The 15,353-nt window shown below is 47.0% G+C and overlaps 1 protein-coding gene across 2 annotated transcripts in view; it reads left to right on the forward strand.

Annotated features, from left to right (window-relative positions):
- The window catches only part of TMEM178A (transmembrane protein 178A), a 45,621-nt gene that overhangs the window by 18,738 nt on the left and 11,530 nt on the right, over positions 1–15,353 (forward strand). For both annotated transcript variants that reach the window (XM_036435115.2, XM_045580674.1), the window contains one exon: positions 13,785–13,898. In XM_036435115.2, the coding sequence (XP_036291008.1) occupies positions 13,785–13,898 (114 nt within the window). The remainder of the gene's footprint in view (positions 1–13,784; positions 13,899–15,353) is intronic.

Here is a 15,353-nt window from a genome sequence, read left to right on the forward strand (position 1 = left end):
GGGTTCGTTTTCATTTGTTTTGTAGGTGGGACTGGATGGGGGGAAAATCACAAGATCCAGGAGCTCATCCAGACAGGAGGGAGCCAGGAGGGTCTAATCTCGGTAGCTGCGGCCTCATCCAGGATCTTGTGTATTCAGCTCTTGAGGGTGGTGGCAAGATGGGGGGAAATGACCAGTAAGTAAAGAAGCAGGGCTGCATGTACTGCGGCTTTTGGCGTGGGAGTGCAGTGTGCCACGACTGTCCTCTCTTTGCACACCATCACCACAGGTAAGGATGGGCAGGCACAGGTGGAAGCGACTTCTGCTTCCTTCCCTTCTCATGCTGGCTCCTCTTTGCTCCTAGAAAAATGCTGTGATAATTGAGCTCGGGATTCTGGAATTACAGCCCCCATAGCAGTGCAGCCTGCGGCCTTATTTATCCAAGGCTGTGGATTGACTTCTTTTTTTATTGATCTAGGCCCATAATCAGGCAGTCTGTTGGGCTGTCTCTAATTATTTTGGCTCTCTTAATTACGGAATTGTACATGATGCGTTCTGTTCAAATAATTTCTCAGCAAAAAGAATTGACCCAGCTGAGGAGTGCATGCATCCACCCAGTTCCTATCTGCTCTGCCTTAGCCCTTTGTGTCGTGTTAAATGAATCATTTTGCTTCCCTGTTTTTTCATTCTCCTCTCTGTGAACACAGAGCGAATGATATTTATCTTGTGGCTTAAGATTTAGGGTCACTAAATATCAGGCACTGGCAAAATGTGAAATTGTTGCTATCAGTTCAGTAGGGCCATTCACACCGACTTCATGTAGTTCAAATCTTTATTTTTTCTAATTATCAACTTTCATACATACATGGTCATTGTAGAAAATGCAGAAAACTGCAGAGAAGAAAACAAAAGTCATCTAGAACCCTGCAAATTAGTTATATAACCCTGTTAAAGGTTTGATTTATCCTCATCCAGTCTTTATGCAAAGGTATACACAAGCACTTACTTGAGACAATACGATATATGCTGCTTTGAATCTAGGATTGATCCAAAAGAATTTTCCAATTTTAATCAGGTAACCACTTGCATCATATTTTAATTGTAGATGGGTAGCCTTCTAGTTAACAAATCTTTCCTGCTTCCACATCTCCTCATAGGCCTTTTTTTTTTTTATTTTTTTATTTGCCCAACTGTCAGAACATCTATCTTAAATGAAACTTGATCTTATCACTTCTCTGCTAAACCCTTCTGCGGCTCCTGATAACTTCCTGGAGGGGGCCTTCTAGTGTAGGGGAAGGGGCTCTTCCTGCCTGGTCTCTGCCCGCCTTCCCTCTCAGAGCTTTAGTTCTTGCCACTTTCCCTCGCATACTTTATATACCTGCGCCAGCCATACCAACCTCCTGCCCCCCAGTCCCTGTGAACACTCCTCTACCTTCCTTCCCTTTTGCTGTTCTTCTGTCAGGAATGCCCCCTCCTTCCCCAAGCACCTCCCTCTCCTACCCCAGACCTGGCTGGCAACTCAATTTTCAAATTCAGAGGCCTTCTCTGACCCCCTCACTGGGAACCCTGCTCTCAGGGATTGCTCTTCAGGAGGCTGTGGTCTGCCTGGATCTCCATCACTTCAAGGACTCTCAGCCCTCTCCACACCAGGGCAAGAGCGAAGTGTCTTATGTGTGTTTGTTTTTAAAAATCAATTTTGATCATGTCTTCTCCTAGCTAACAATCTGTGGTGACTTCTATTGAGGCTCGCAAGAGAGACCAAGTCTCACCCTACCTTCAGGCTCTCTGAGGTCTACTCCTCATTTCCCTCTCTCGCACACATCTTCCCTGACACCCCCTCCTGCTCTGTCCCCCAGGTCTGTAGGCCTTCCTCTTCAAAGCCCCGTACCTGCCCTTCCTCCTGCCTCTCAAGGGTAATCCTGTACCTCCGAGGAACTTCTGCCTTCTTGGACTGCCTCCTGTTCTGTGGTATCCTTCCCATCAGAGCTGTAATTTTACATCCAATATTGCTATTGTTTCAATAACACCACTGTCCTTCACTAGACTCTGCACTCTCTGAAGGCAAAGGGTTTGTTTGCATTCGATTTGTAGGTGGGACAGGATGGGAGGAAATCACAAGATCCAATAACTGAGGCTAGACAAGCAATCAGGCTGGAGAAGACCAGTTAGTTCCAGTGGGATGGTACAGGAAACCGGTCTAAAGGTGATCATGCATGAAGAGTGCCTGTTCTCTCATGGTCCTTGGAGTATCATTTGAAATGAATATCACCAGTCCCATCTTACAGATTAACTAAGAGAGAATTTCATAAAGTGATAGGGCCACAATTTAATGTTAAACCAAACCTTCAGGAGAGGGAGGTGACGTGGAATCAATATCAAGCTGGTCCACGCTGTTTGTTAGGAGGTGGTAGGCCTCCTGGCGTGGGGCTTTGGAGGCCCACATGTTCATCTGCCTGCCTCAGGGTGTGTTTTGGCAGCTGGTGGGCTCATTGCATGGCCTTATACCAGCCAGGCAGCCAGCCACGTGGCACAGCCAGAAGCAGAGAGAACAGCAGAGGCTGACTTCATCGCTGCACTTGTGTGCTCCTGCTAATGAACGGCGCTCCCTGAGACCTTTTGCATTGCCCTGCACAAGTGGGGACAGCTGCTGGCCGGAGTGGCAGGGTCCTCAGAGGGCACTGTGCTCAGTCCTCAGCAGTCCCTAGGTGCTCAGACTTCAGAAAACCCGGGCATGTGAGCCCTGCAAGGAAATGGAGGTGCCCTTTGCCTTCTAGTCCAGGGCTTTTTAAATTACTCCCAGAGTTGGCCCAGGACTGTGGGAATACATCGGAATAGTGGTCAGCAAACTCATTCGTTCACAGAGCCAAGTATCAACAGGACAATGATAGGAATTTCTTTGGAGAGCCACATTTTTAAAATTTAAACTTCTTCTAATACCACTTCTTCAAAATAGACTCACCAGGTCTTGGTATTTTGTGGAAGAGCCACACTCAAGGGGCCAAAGAGCCGCATGCGGCTCGAGAGCCGCAGTTTGCCGACCACGGCCCTAGAACATCGGATATCTAGCCCCAGGCTTTGAAAACCAAACAAAGCAAAAAACAAAAGTCACTGGAGAAAGAGAATAATCCATAAAGGATGTTGCCAGAGAGCTTAAAGGAATTTCTTCAGAAGTTTCTTAAATTAGATTTTTTCTTTTAATTACCTAGTTATCCTTCAGAAACTTGGAACAGTCCCATTTCTTATCAACATATTCCTTGTCAATTATGCACAGGCTCAGGCTTATGGTGCCGAGGGTGATGCTTAAGTACAAGGCAGCTGGAAGTTTTCCCCCTTGGGTTGAGGGGAATGATAAGAATGCTAATGTGCTGTGCTGTGCTGGGCTGAGCTGGTGGCACAGAGCCTGGGGGAGGGTGGGAACCGATGGGGGGCCCCGGAGGGGGCAGCTGGGGCAGGGCTGCTACCCCACAAGGTGAACGGGCGCTGGGGGAAGCTTTAATTTTTGTGATTCTTTCTGCCCTCCGTTCTTTGCGCTGTATCCCCAAATAGCTGATTTCAGTGATGCTTTGTAAAACTGCTTATTTGCACTTTCTCTTCTTTCTGCTCAGTTGCCTGTATCATTCGTGCTGCTGGATGTAAAATTAGGGCTGGAAAACATTTTGTGGGCATTTTCTGATGAGATGCGGGCTGAAATGTGGTGGTGGCGGTGGCGGTGGTGGTGTGTGTTGTAAGATGCAATGAGCGGTCGTACAGTAGAGCTCAGAACTACATGCGAGTTATCTCCCTGTCTCTTTGTCCTCCAACAAGGATGTGATAAGCACAGGTGGTAAACAGAGAGAGGATTACAGCTCCCCTTCCTGCTGTCATTGGAACCGGACCAGGAGTACATTTGTATTTCAGGCTCAGGCACCCGAGGGTTATTTTGACTGAACTACGTGGTTAGGTTAGAGGAAGAATGGGGACTTCCGTTTAGAGCAGTGGTTCTCAACCTTTCTAATGCCGCGACCCTTTAATACAGTTCCTCCTGCTGTGGTGACCCCCAACCATAAAATTATTTTCGTTGGATCGGAATGTAAATATCTGTGTTTTCGAATGGTCTTAGGCAACCCTGCTAGCGACCCACGGGTTGAGAACTGCTGCTGTAGAGCCTAAGACCATCGAAAAACACAGGTATTTACATTACGATTCATTAGCAGGAGCAAAATTACAGTTATGAAGTAGCAACGAAAATAATTTCATGGTTGGGGGGTCACCACAACATGAGGAACTGTATGAAAGGGTTGTGGCCTTAGAAAGGTTAAGAACCCCTGGTTTAGAGTATATGCAGGGGGTGGGTGGGAGGAACAGACTCTTTCCCCACACATAGAGAGATCTCTGCCAGAAATGGCGGCTCCACTTGGTCAATGGTGAGGTTTCCCCTTCCTGTTCTCACTTGAGGGTTAACCACTCCCCCACGCCACCCCACCCCCAACCTGCCATCTGAGGCTCATGAGTGTCCAGGGCCCTGGGGTTACAGAGAGGGGAAATCTCTTCCCCCTGTGTCCCTCTCCCCGCTCCGTTCTTCCAGCTCCTTCTTCTCTTTCCAGAGCCTTTCCTCTGCCCCTTCTGGTTTTCCTTGGCCTCCGCCAGGGATTTAGGCACCTGAAAACCTGTTCAGCCAGCAGGAAAGGAAATGCATCCAGAGCTTTGGACCCTGCTTTCCTGGAGTCTGTTTCTGCTTCCTGGCGGGTGGAGGGCAGTGTGAGCACTGGAAACCCATAGACTACTATGATAGAAGCAATGCCACACGTCAGTCCTCGCCTGCCTGCTCTGTCCTTGTCCGTATCAAGGGACTCATGAGGCATGATCAGACACAGTCATAGTGATTCTCGTCTGACAACGTCTGTGAGGATAGGTGCGAATTGGTTTTTGGAGGCAGGTGCCAAGTTCAAGGCCAGCTCAGTCACGTGGGACTCCGGGCAGACTATCGAACCTCTCTGAGCCTGTTTCCTCCTCTGTAAAACAGAGGTAGTGACAGAACCTGTCTCGTGGGGGGAAATGGGAGTAAAGCTCTCAGCACGTGGTATGCCCTCAGTAGGTTATCATTATTTTTCAGATCAGTGGTCGCCAACCGGTGGTCCGTGGGCAACTGGTGGTCCGTGAGGTCCGGAAGGTTGGTGACCGCTGATGTAGATCACTCAAGTGGTCGGTGCCTTGTTTTCCTTATATGGAAAAAGGGCAGAACGTGTGTGCCTTTTGTAACTTACAGAATGTGTGAGAAGGCACTTTGAATGCAGCCTCAGAGGCCATGTAATAAATAAGAGTGTGATTATCCTTTTCCTAGCACTACGCTAACGCAATTCTGGTGGTCTCAGACGTGTGCTTATCTGCCTCAGATTTCTGTCATGATTTAGCCAGGCCCGTGGAGCTGTTGGAGGAAGCAGAGCACATGGGAAATGGTGATAAAGGTTGCCAAAGACAGAGGGCCCTGCCCCTGAATCCTTTGCAGCTGCTACAAAATAGCTTTGAGGTCTGGCTTCTTCCTGCCATGAGGTTCTTGCCACTGGAAGGTGGTGAGTGCCGTTCCCTGCTCTTGTTGGAGGGAATTCTTGGTCCCCCATCCCATTAGGCAATTTTACTTTTTGTCTCTGGTACCTATCAGACCCCCTACTCAAGAGAGAGCAAGCTGAAGAAGCTAAAGAAAAATGAAATTCGGACTTGTCAGTTTAGTTTGATGATGGCTTAGCCTTTATCATGATTTAGGAAAAGTAGAGGATATTGTTGAAAATTCGTTTATATTTTTTTAAAAATGGATTTCCATAACCCGTCGAAGCCCAGGGGTACGACTCTATCAATTATGGAGCCAGCTACCACACAGGCTTCTCTCTCTAGCTCCTGCAGGCTGTGGTAAAGGGGCTCCCAGTTTCCATCTATCTTGATATGTATCTGTGACACGTCCCCTCATAAATCCAGCAGCCCATCTGGCGGAGGGGACATGAGAACATTGTTCACAGTAGAAAATGTGTTTACGTTTTTGTTTTTTTTTCCACAATGGCTCTGAGCAGAGCCATTGCCCTTGCCTATATTTTCATGCATTAGCTCTTACCAAATATTGCCTTCCCAGTCTCTATACACAGGAGTAATTAGTCAGTTCAATTTGATCCAGGGCTCATTCTCATAAAGGGAACAAACTTCTGACAGTGCAGCTCCATTAGAAGGGTTCGTTCTACCAGGACACCTGGAAGGGGCTAACGGTACATTGTTTTTAAGGATGATTTGCTCGAAACACTGCTAGCCCATTCGGAAAGGGGCAGCCTTTCTCCACTAAGTTGCTCTTGTTTTGAGTATTTGGGAAATAGCTAACTCCATCAGTGTGTATAGACTGTCAAGGTGAACACCCCTCCCCATCTCTCTCCCTCTCTTCTTCCCATTTCAGCGTTAGAATTCTTTGTTTTTGTGGTGTCATATTCTAGATGCGGAAAGTATGTCCTCTGTCTAAAAGGTACTTGTTAAATAAGGGTTTGTTGAACAAATAAATAAATGAATGCATGAAAGAGAATAAATGATGGGCTTTTGATGGCAAAAAGTAGTGGTTGAGACTTGGCAACTTCTTTCCTCCCAAACGCTGAAGATTGAGGATGAAATTACAAGTATAGTTGACCTGTGAACAACTCAGATTTGAACTGCTGGGGTCCACTTATATGTGGGTATCTTCCCCCCTCCCAGACCCCCCCATATGTACATTTGGCCCTGCAACCCATGGATTTCCCATCTGCAAATTCAACCAGCCTTAGATCGAAAATAGTATTTTCACATTCACAAACATGGGTTCCCAACTGCAGGTGGAAAATACTGTTTTCCCTTGGTCCGAGTTGTTTGACTCAGTGATTTTAAAGGCCCATGGAGAGCCAACAGTTAAAAGAAGATTTTCAAATGGGAGGGGATCGGAGCCCTAACCTTCCCTTTCTGCCCCCCCCCCCTTCCATATTGTTCAAAGGTCAACTGTATATTCAATCCTCATGACAATTCTGTGAACTTGTATTACCCTTATTTTACAAACATGGAAATGCAGGCTCAAAGTGGTTGAGTTTAGTGCTCTAAGTCACACAGCTGGTTTCAAAGCCAATATTCTAATTTATACCCTTGCCTGCAGCTTCTTATACACACATTTTACATGCAGGAGAAAACAAACAAACAAACAAACAAACAAACAAAAAAAACAGATTGCCAAGTTTCTTCCAGTGTTTGAGGGTATACAGGCTTAACTGTTTGATTCAAAAAACAGCCTATATTCACTGCTGGTCACATTCATTGGAAAAATCATGCTGGAGAGAGAGGAAAGCTTAGATTTGCTTCCCACGCTGATTAGATGCCTCCCTGAATCAAGGAGATTTGAACATCAGGTGTGTATTAACAGGAGCTTTAGACCCACGTGCGATGAAGACAGCTTTTGTTCAGACTGTATCGATCCTCTGAGGTCAGCATGTTGTGACCAGACTTAGAGTAACCAACAGCCACTGTGGATCTGTCCCTGTAACTTGGTATCCCCTGTGGGAAGGAAATAACACCGTGTGTTGTGGTTGAGCATCCACTAAGTCGATGGCTGTATTCGATTTCACAGGGGTTGGGGCTGAGGGAACAAGGTACGGGACGGGCTGTCTGTTCCTGCCTGTGTCTGCCTCCCACGGAAGGAATGACATTGTCCAGTGCCATAATTCTATCCCCTTCCCCACCTTGGCCATTTTGAGATGGAGACAAAGAATAGGGATTGCCTCCACACAGTGGTTCTCCCATCTCCAGCTAGAGAGAGAAGGTAAAAGGAAGGAGAGGGAAATAATGGGGCGGGAGGAAGAAGCAGAGAGGAATCTACCGGGCTGAAATCCCCCATAGGCCACATACAATCACATACAATCCTCTCCAGTAAAGAATGCCCATCCCAACAGCTGTGTCATCGACTGTATGTGCCTGGGTGGTTCTGAGAAGTGGATAATCTCTGGTTTTAAATCTTTATTATGTCTTAAATACCGGGGAAAAAAAAGTACATTAAAGGAAATTTAAAGCTTAATTCAGGGAAACTGGTGGTCATCCAGAAAAGAGAGCGTGAATGCAGATACTAAAGCTCCACATTACTAAGAAGCTGATTCTGCACTAGTAATACGAGACAGTCACCGACAATTCTCGAACAAGATGATATATTGTGGAGAGAGAATCTAAATAAGGAATGGTTTCCACATCTTTCAGGGACTCCTTATACCAAACAGTCTTGCTTTTCACTGCTTTTGCTGGAACACCTTCTCCAGGAAATGTCTGCTTTCGGACAATAGGCACCAGCCGCATGAGATGACTGAACGCCTGAAATGTGACCTGTCCAAGAGACATACTATAAGGGGAAAACACATTCGATTTTGAAGACCTTGTATGAAAAAGGGATATAGAATAGCTCAACAATATTCAAATTTGCATAATTGCGTGTTAAATGAAAATGTATGAAACCAAATCACTTGGGTTTTTTTTTATGAAACCTAATCTCACTTGTTTTTTTTGGTGTGACATTTAGAATATATAAATGTGTGCCGAAACCGGTTTGGCTCAGTGGATAGAGCATCGACCTGCGGACTGAAAGGTCTCAGGTTCGATTCTGGTCAAGGGCATGTACCTTGGTTGCAGGCACATCCCCGGTAGTGGGTGTGCAGGAGGCAGCTGGTCGATGTTTTCTCTCATCGATGTTTCTAGCTCTCTATCCTTTTCCTTTCCTCTCTGTAAAAAATCAATTATATATATATATTTTTTTTGTTTGTTTGTTTGTTTGTTTTTTGTTTTAAAGAATATCTCAATGTGACCTGCACAGTGTTTCTACTGGACAGTGCCATCCTAGAGTTACTTATTTTGTACCTCTTGCCTTTCATTTCTGGAGTCTTGATGATGGGGGCTGCAGAACTCATTTCAGTCATTTGAGGCTTAAAAGACAGCACTCAGCCTATACACTGCCTGTGCTTGGTTTATTTATTTTAAGTGTGGGCTTTTCACACCCATGAAAGGAGAAGATGAGGAGAACATTTTCTTTTGCCTGCTTAGCACCGGATTCCTCTGAAATCAAATCTTTCTGACCAGAACATAGCAGCTACTTTTCCCTGTGATCCCCACGATTGATCTTTCCTTTCAAACTGGGGGGTGTGCAGACAGAGCTGGTGGGAAAAGAGTTCTTTGCTCTTCTGCCCATGGTCCGTTCTGGAATTCCCAGTGGCCTTTGAAATGTTTAGGAAACTGTTCACCAACCCTTCCACCTGCTGGAGAACCCGGAGCCTCGGCTCCCTGCTGTTGTCAGCAACTGTTGTTGACAAGCCTCTGAACTGTCACGAAGCCAGGAAGAGGTCACGGACTCAACTCTTAAGGAATTTGGGAAATCCAAAGGGAGGCCGACTTTCTGACCTGTGAGGAAATGACCAAGCTGAGTACCCAAGCCAGAAGGCGTGGCTCAGCCTCCAACAGCAAACTCAAGCCGGAGGAGGGAGAAGCTGCAGGGGCTGCTGTGCTTGGGGAGGGCTTCTTCAATGTAGGCACAGTGGCCTGGAGGGACAGTAGGTTTTGGATTGTTCTAAGTCAGTGGTTCCCAACCTTCCTGATGCCACGACCTTTTAATACAGTTTCTCGTGTTGTGGTGACCCCCAGCTATAAAATTATCTTCGTTGCTACTTCATAACTGTAATTTTGCTACGGTTATGAATTGTAATGTAAATATCTGTGTTTTCCGGTGGTCTTAGGCGACCCTGCTAGCAGTTCTCAAGGTATGGGTGTCTACCCACAGGTTGAGAACTGCTGCTGGAGAGCCTGAGACCATTGGAAAACACAGATATTTACATTACGATTCATAACAGTGGCAAAATTACAGTTATGAAGTAGCAACGAAGATAATTTTATGGCTGGGGGTCACCACAACACGAGGAACTGTATTAAAGGGTCGTGGCATCAGGAAGGTGGAGAACCGCTGCTCTAAGGTGTGGGTGTAGGTAGAGGAAGAAATGGGTGCCGCCTGGCCAAGGCAGGGGTCTGGTAGGTGTGGGGTAACCCCTGGGAATCAGTCACAAGTAAGTGTAAGAGAGGTGGGGCGCAGGGACAGATGCTCGGTACCTGGAGCTGGGTTTGATTCGGGGGAAAGCCAATGGTGTGTTCTTGAACGGGGGTGAGACAGAGCTGGACCACGCAAGCCCAGGCTTACCGCTCCCACGGACCCGCAGAGAAGTGCCCATCCTCTCTTTGCCTAAGTGTGGAAAGTGGCACATTGGCAGGACATTAAACCATGTAATGAACCATTACGTAGCCCTTACTCTGTGGCACTTTATTTTTAAATAAATACATAATTCTAAAATAAATACATAATCGCATTGTGGCGAGAAAACTATTTCCCGCTTACAGTGGCCAATTTAAGGAAACATGCGAAGTTAATGAGACTCTACGAGGCAGGTGGATATTGTAAAGCCTAACGGTTCTCACGCTGCATGCAGCAGACGAGTGGCTGCGGCCAGAGGCCTCGGGTCTGCACACAGCAGGTTTACGAAGCAGAGGCAATGCAGGGTGGTCGGAGGGTGGAGAAACAGTGGCAAGGAGCCCTATCCGGTTCGGTTCAGTGGATGGAGCATCGGCCTGAGGACCAAAGGGTCCCAGGTTCGATTCCGGTCAAGGGCATGTACCTTGGTTGCGGGCATATCCCCAGTAGGGGGTGTGCAGGAGGCAGCTCATCAATGTTTCTCTCTCATCGATGTTTCTAACAATCTATCCTCTCCCTTCTTCTCTGTAAAAAGCTCAATAAAATATTTAAAAATAAAATAAAAAAAATAAAATAAAATAAAAAAGAAACAGTGGCAACGAGGCCAGTTAGCCAACTTCCAGGAGTGAGAATGGAGAGGAAACAGGAGAGGCATCAGGCAGCTGTTGCATGTGTCTGCCTGGGGTCATCTGTGATGCCCATTTCAGGCACAGACTCCTTGTGGGCGGCAATGGTTCTGTACAGAGAACGTGGGCAGGTCCCAAGAGCTAACTCATGATGGAAAGCTGATATTTATCTGACAGTGGACCACAGTCCTAAGTCCTTCAATCACCCTCTTTCATTCCTCACAACAACCCAGTGCAGTGTCTGCCATTATTCCCTGCAGAGGGGGCTGAGCTTCGAGAGGTTAAACTTGCCCAAGGCCACGCGGCTGGGAGACTCAAACCCAAGTTCGTCTGACTGCAAGGCCTTTCACCAGCACATATACTGCCTCCTTCTTGGTTGGCACTAATGGCATCTTGCGGCACATCCTGTTTCTCACATTTCTCCCTCATTTAACCTAGGATATGGGTTTCTATGACGAAGCTTGGAATTGGATTCATCTCTCTAAGCACCAGAAGCCACAGCCATTCTCCAGCCCATAAACCCCATTCCTAACCCCTGTGCAGCATATTCATAGATCCGATTCCATGGTTAATATCGTCATGAAAGTGGCTCTCCTTGGCCCTTTAAGAAGCTCATTAATCACTAACTATAGACCACAACTCGTTCTTTTCCACCCTCCTCATGCTGCTTCCCCCCATTGTGTGATGCCATCTGGTGCTATGAGATCATGCTTTTTGTGTTCCTTCTCCGAGAGCCAGATTCATTGCTCTCTAAACCCGGAGAGCCAGTGAATTCCAACGGCATGCCTGGCTTTGAAAAACATTTGAATCTAATGCCTCCTTGTGGACTTGCACAGTATGACGCTTGACCATACCATCACATGGAACTTCTGTCTTACCCACCCTTCGGGTACATGTGTCCGCTCTGTCTTTTTTATCAAAAGGACCTCATTTGTCTTTGGTAAGCCATCAAGAAACTACAGGTCTTTCTTGCATGATCTGTGTTCAGCTTTATGTGTCAGTTGCGTGTGTGTGCTGGAGGAAGCCAGACCTTGATCATACGCTTTCCTCTCGTGATCTGTTAGATTTTCAGCTGCGACAGTGGAACAAGCTTTTCAGAACAAGGACATGAAACAGCACATAGCAGGCCTCTGACATGGCTGCTGATCTGTCCTTCACTCCCACTGTCCCTTCCAATTCTGCCCGGAATCTCTAATCGTCTCCAAGGGACGGGAGCATCGGGGCTGGAGAGCATTTTCTTGCAAACTCAGCTGAGGAGCCCTGGGCTCACCACCAGACCCCCAGCCTCCGGGATCTGTGAGCACTGCTGGTTACTCCTGTCCAGGGCAGACCTTGCCACTCTCCCCGCCTCCTTTCTCTTCTCACTTCAGGGGATCCTGGCAGGTTAAATTTAGCCTGGGGGCCTGGTAGGGAAGGAACGGTACCCGTGGTGTATGTGCACTGCTTACTTCATTCTTGGCACCAGCTGGACTCCAGTAGGGGGAGGGGGAGGGTACTGGGCAGGCTGCTCCCCTCCTTTCTGCTACTCTCCCTGCCCACTGGGATTGCGCCTGTTCCCAGCAAGAGCCAAAGGAGGATCTGGGCCTGAGGGTATTTGCAATGATATAAAAGGGACCCACACACTTCCTTCCCTAGCATAGGAGTTGTCCCCCAGCCAGCCCCTCTGAGTCTAGAGCAATTTCTCCCCAGTCCACACCCCATCACCAGCATTAGGTATACTTACTGAAATTCCACTGATTATCTTGCATTTATAAGGATTTTTTTTTCTTTTGGAACAACTGCCAGGATTAAAGGATGAACATTCACCCACATCTCTTTTAAAAATTAATCTAATCAGATTGCATTTATCCCGGCAACTGACTGAGATAATTTACCATGGAAGAAGGAAGTCCTGTTGTGTTTTAATTTGAAGGGAGGGTAGATACTCTTATAGGATTCAGAAGGCTTTAAGGGGAAAATAGTCCCATATTAAGTTATTCAGTAGAAGTATGGGTTGGAAGCGAGGACAGCAGAAGGTACTAGATAAAGTAATGGATATGCTTGGCTTGCCCATTTCAAAATATTGTGCCTCGGGCAGGGAATTTTTCAATATCACCCTTTCTGCCAGGACCCAGAGTCCAGTTCAGTGAAATTCACGTGTAGGAATTATGTCACGTGGCCTGGGGTTAAATACGCTCTTGCGATTGCCTGAATACCTAATCACCACCTCAGCCACCTAGCAGAAGGTTGTCTTTATGGAAAAATGTCTCTGGTTTCCAAAAAACACACTTCCTAATGAACTTTTTGATGCAACCCATGTGAGAGTTAAGGGTTGGACCAGATTCAGACCTATGCAATTTATCTGTGTTAACTTACTATTTCAAGCTCATTTCTCCCAACCATCTGTATACTTTTAGGCCATTTCCCCTGGAGGAGTTTTGCACATGCAAGAAAAGGAGTTTAGCTCTTTATCCAATTGAATACATTCAAAAATGAAACATTGAGTTTTGTTTTAAAAAGATAGCTCACTGTTGCCCTAACAGGTTTGGCTCAGTGGATAGAGCATCGGCCTGCCGACTGAAAGGTCCCAGGTTCAATTCCAGTCAAGGGCATGTACCTCAGTTGTGGGCACATCCCCAGTGGGGGGTGTGCAGGAGGCAGCTGATCGATGTTTCTATCCTTCTCCCTTCCTCTCTATAAGGGAGCAATAAAATATACTTAAAAAAAAAAAAAAGAAAAGAAAGGAAGCACACTGTAAAAAAAGAAAAGAAACACGATTTAAACAATTATTTTATATTTTAGGTTTTTACTGCTCTGACTGGCCTCTATTAATGAAAATAATCGAGACATTCCTACGCCCTCCCCCTTCCCACTCAGTCTGGAAGATGTTCCTTGGCCTGGGGCCTCCAGAACTCTATTACTGATGCAACTACTAAATCACATCTCTTGTTTGCCTCCAGGTATTGCGCAGCGGTGCACGGCGATCAAGTACCACTTTTCCCAGCCAATCCGCTTACGAAACATCCCTTTCAACTTAACGAAGACCATCCAGCAGGATGAATGGCATCTGCTTCGTGAGTACTTCTGGGGAAGGGCCAGAGAGAAAATGATGTCTTTCTGAACAACAAGTATTCGTAGGCTTGGACGGAAAGATGCTGTGTTGTGACCCTGCGTGGGCCTCGGGGCCAACTCGACTTGGTCAAGACTCAGGGAGTCGTTTCCCTGTGCCGTGGTCACACCTCGCTGACACATCAACTGTGTGCAAACCAGGCATAAGGTTTCCCATAAGACAGTGCGGCATGCGTGGTGCCCCGGTGACTTCCTGAGTCCTTTCTCTCCTGAGTCCTTAGGAATAAGGACCTGCAGGTGGAGGGCCACTTGTCTTCTTACACCAAGGAGGTTGCACCTTCGGTTCTGTTTCTGTTTGGCTTCTATGCTATTCCCTGTAGCTGCTGTGTCTGTCTCAGACCCCGGTGTTTGTGCTGCCCTGTTTGTATGAGCGTATGTCATACGCTTCTCAGAGGGTGCCTGTTACCTCTGCATTTCAACGGCAGATTGCTCCCCTTTTTCAAGGTTAGGAAAACGTGAAACCCTAGAAAGGACCATGCAAGGTGATGCTTTAAGAGGGCTGGTGTTTCCTTGAAAACTGTTGGTCTATGCTGCCTGGTGAGAGATAACTCGGGAAAGCAAAAAACGAATGCATCTAACAGCCTAGCACAGGTGTGCACAGACCTGTCCCAAAGCCTGCAGACCTATCTTCTTTGGGACCTATTGTTTTAAGAAGCTAACGATTTTAAAAATTGACTTTGTTTTAAAAAAAATTTTTTAAAAAGCAGAGGGAAGGAAGGAAGAGAACAGAAAGAAGCAAAGCTGGCAGGACAGTCTGAGTGCTGCTTTAGGGTAGCAATCAGAGTGGAAAGGGGTCCAGGTCCATGGAGACAGTCCGCCTCTTGGTCTTGCCTAGAAGGTGGGGGAGGGGCTGTGTACCTGGCCCGGCGATCACAGTTGTGTTTTTGTGATAGAACAACCCTGACAGCTGTGGACGCAGTGGGAGTACCCCCTCCTTAACCTGGGGCCCGTGTGTGAGGGGAGAGGGTGGCTGTGAGCAGATGCCTCCTATGCGCATTGTGGGTCCTCTATCAGTCACCGCAATGGCCTTCACTTTCTCCAATCCTTTTTGGAAATAGGCAGGAATCGATACAAATGGAAAAGAAAGTAGCTGGCATCCGTGGTGCTCAGGTGAAGCCGTATTTCACTGTAACTCGCTTTTCAGGCTCCCTCTCCAAAGGCAGATCAATCACAGCCATTGCCGTGGCGGAAACCTGCATTTCTGTTGCGCTTGTAGAGATAATGAAGATATTTTGCACACCTGCCTTGCTCTCAGTGTACTCGGGGACTTGCTATCTGTTATCCACGTTGACCCTGGCGCTGTCCTCTGGTCTCTCAGTAGACTTCTCCGGACTCACAGAGGGTAACTCCGACCCCTCGAGGTGTGACACCCCATCTGCCCTCTTAGGGAATGGGAAGAA

The sequence above is a fragment of the Pipistrellus kuhlii genome, unplaced genomic scaffold (genome assembly GCF_014108245.1).
Source record: "Pipistrellus kuhlii isolate mPipKuh1 unplaced genomic scaffold, mPipKuh1.p scaffold_m20_p_13, whole genome shotgun sequence".
NCBI lineage: Eukaryota > Metazoa > Chordata > Mammalia > Chiroptera > Vespertilionidae > Pipistrellus > Pipistrellus kuhlii.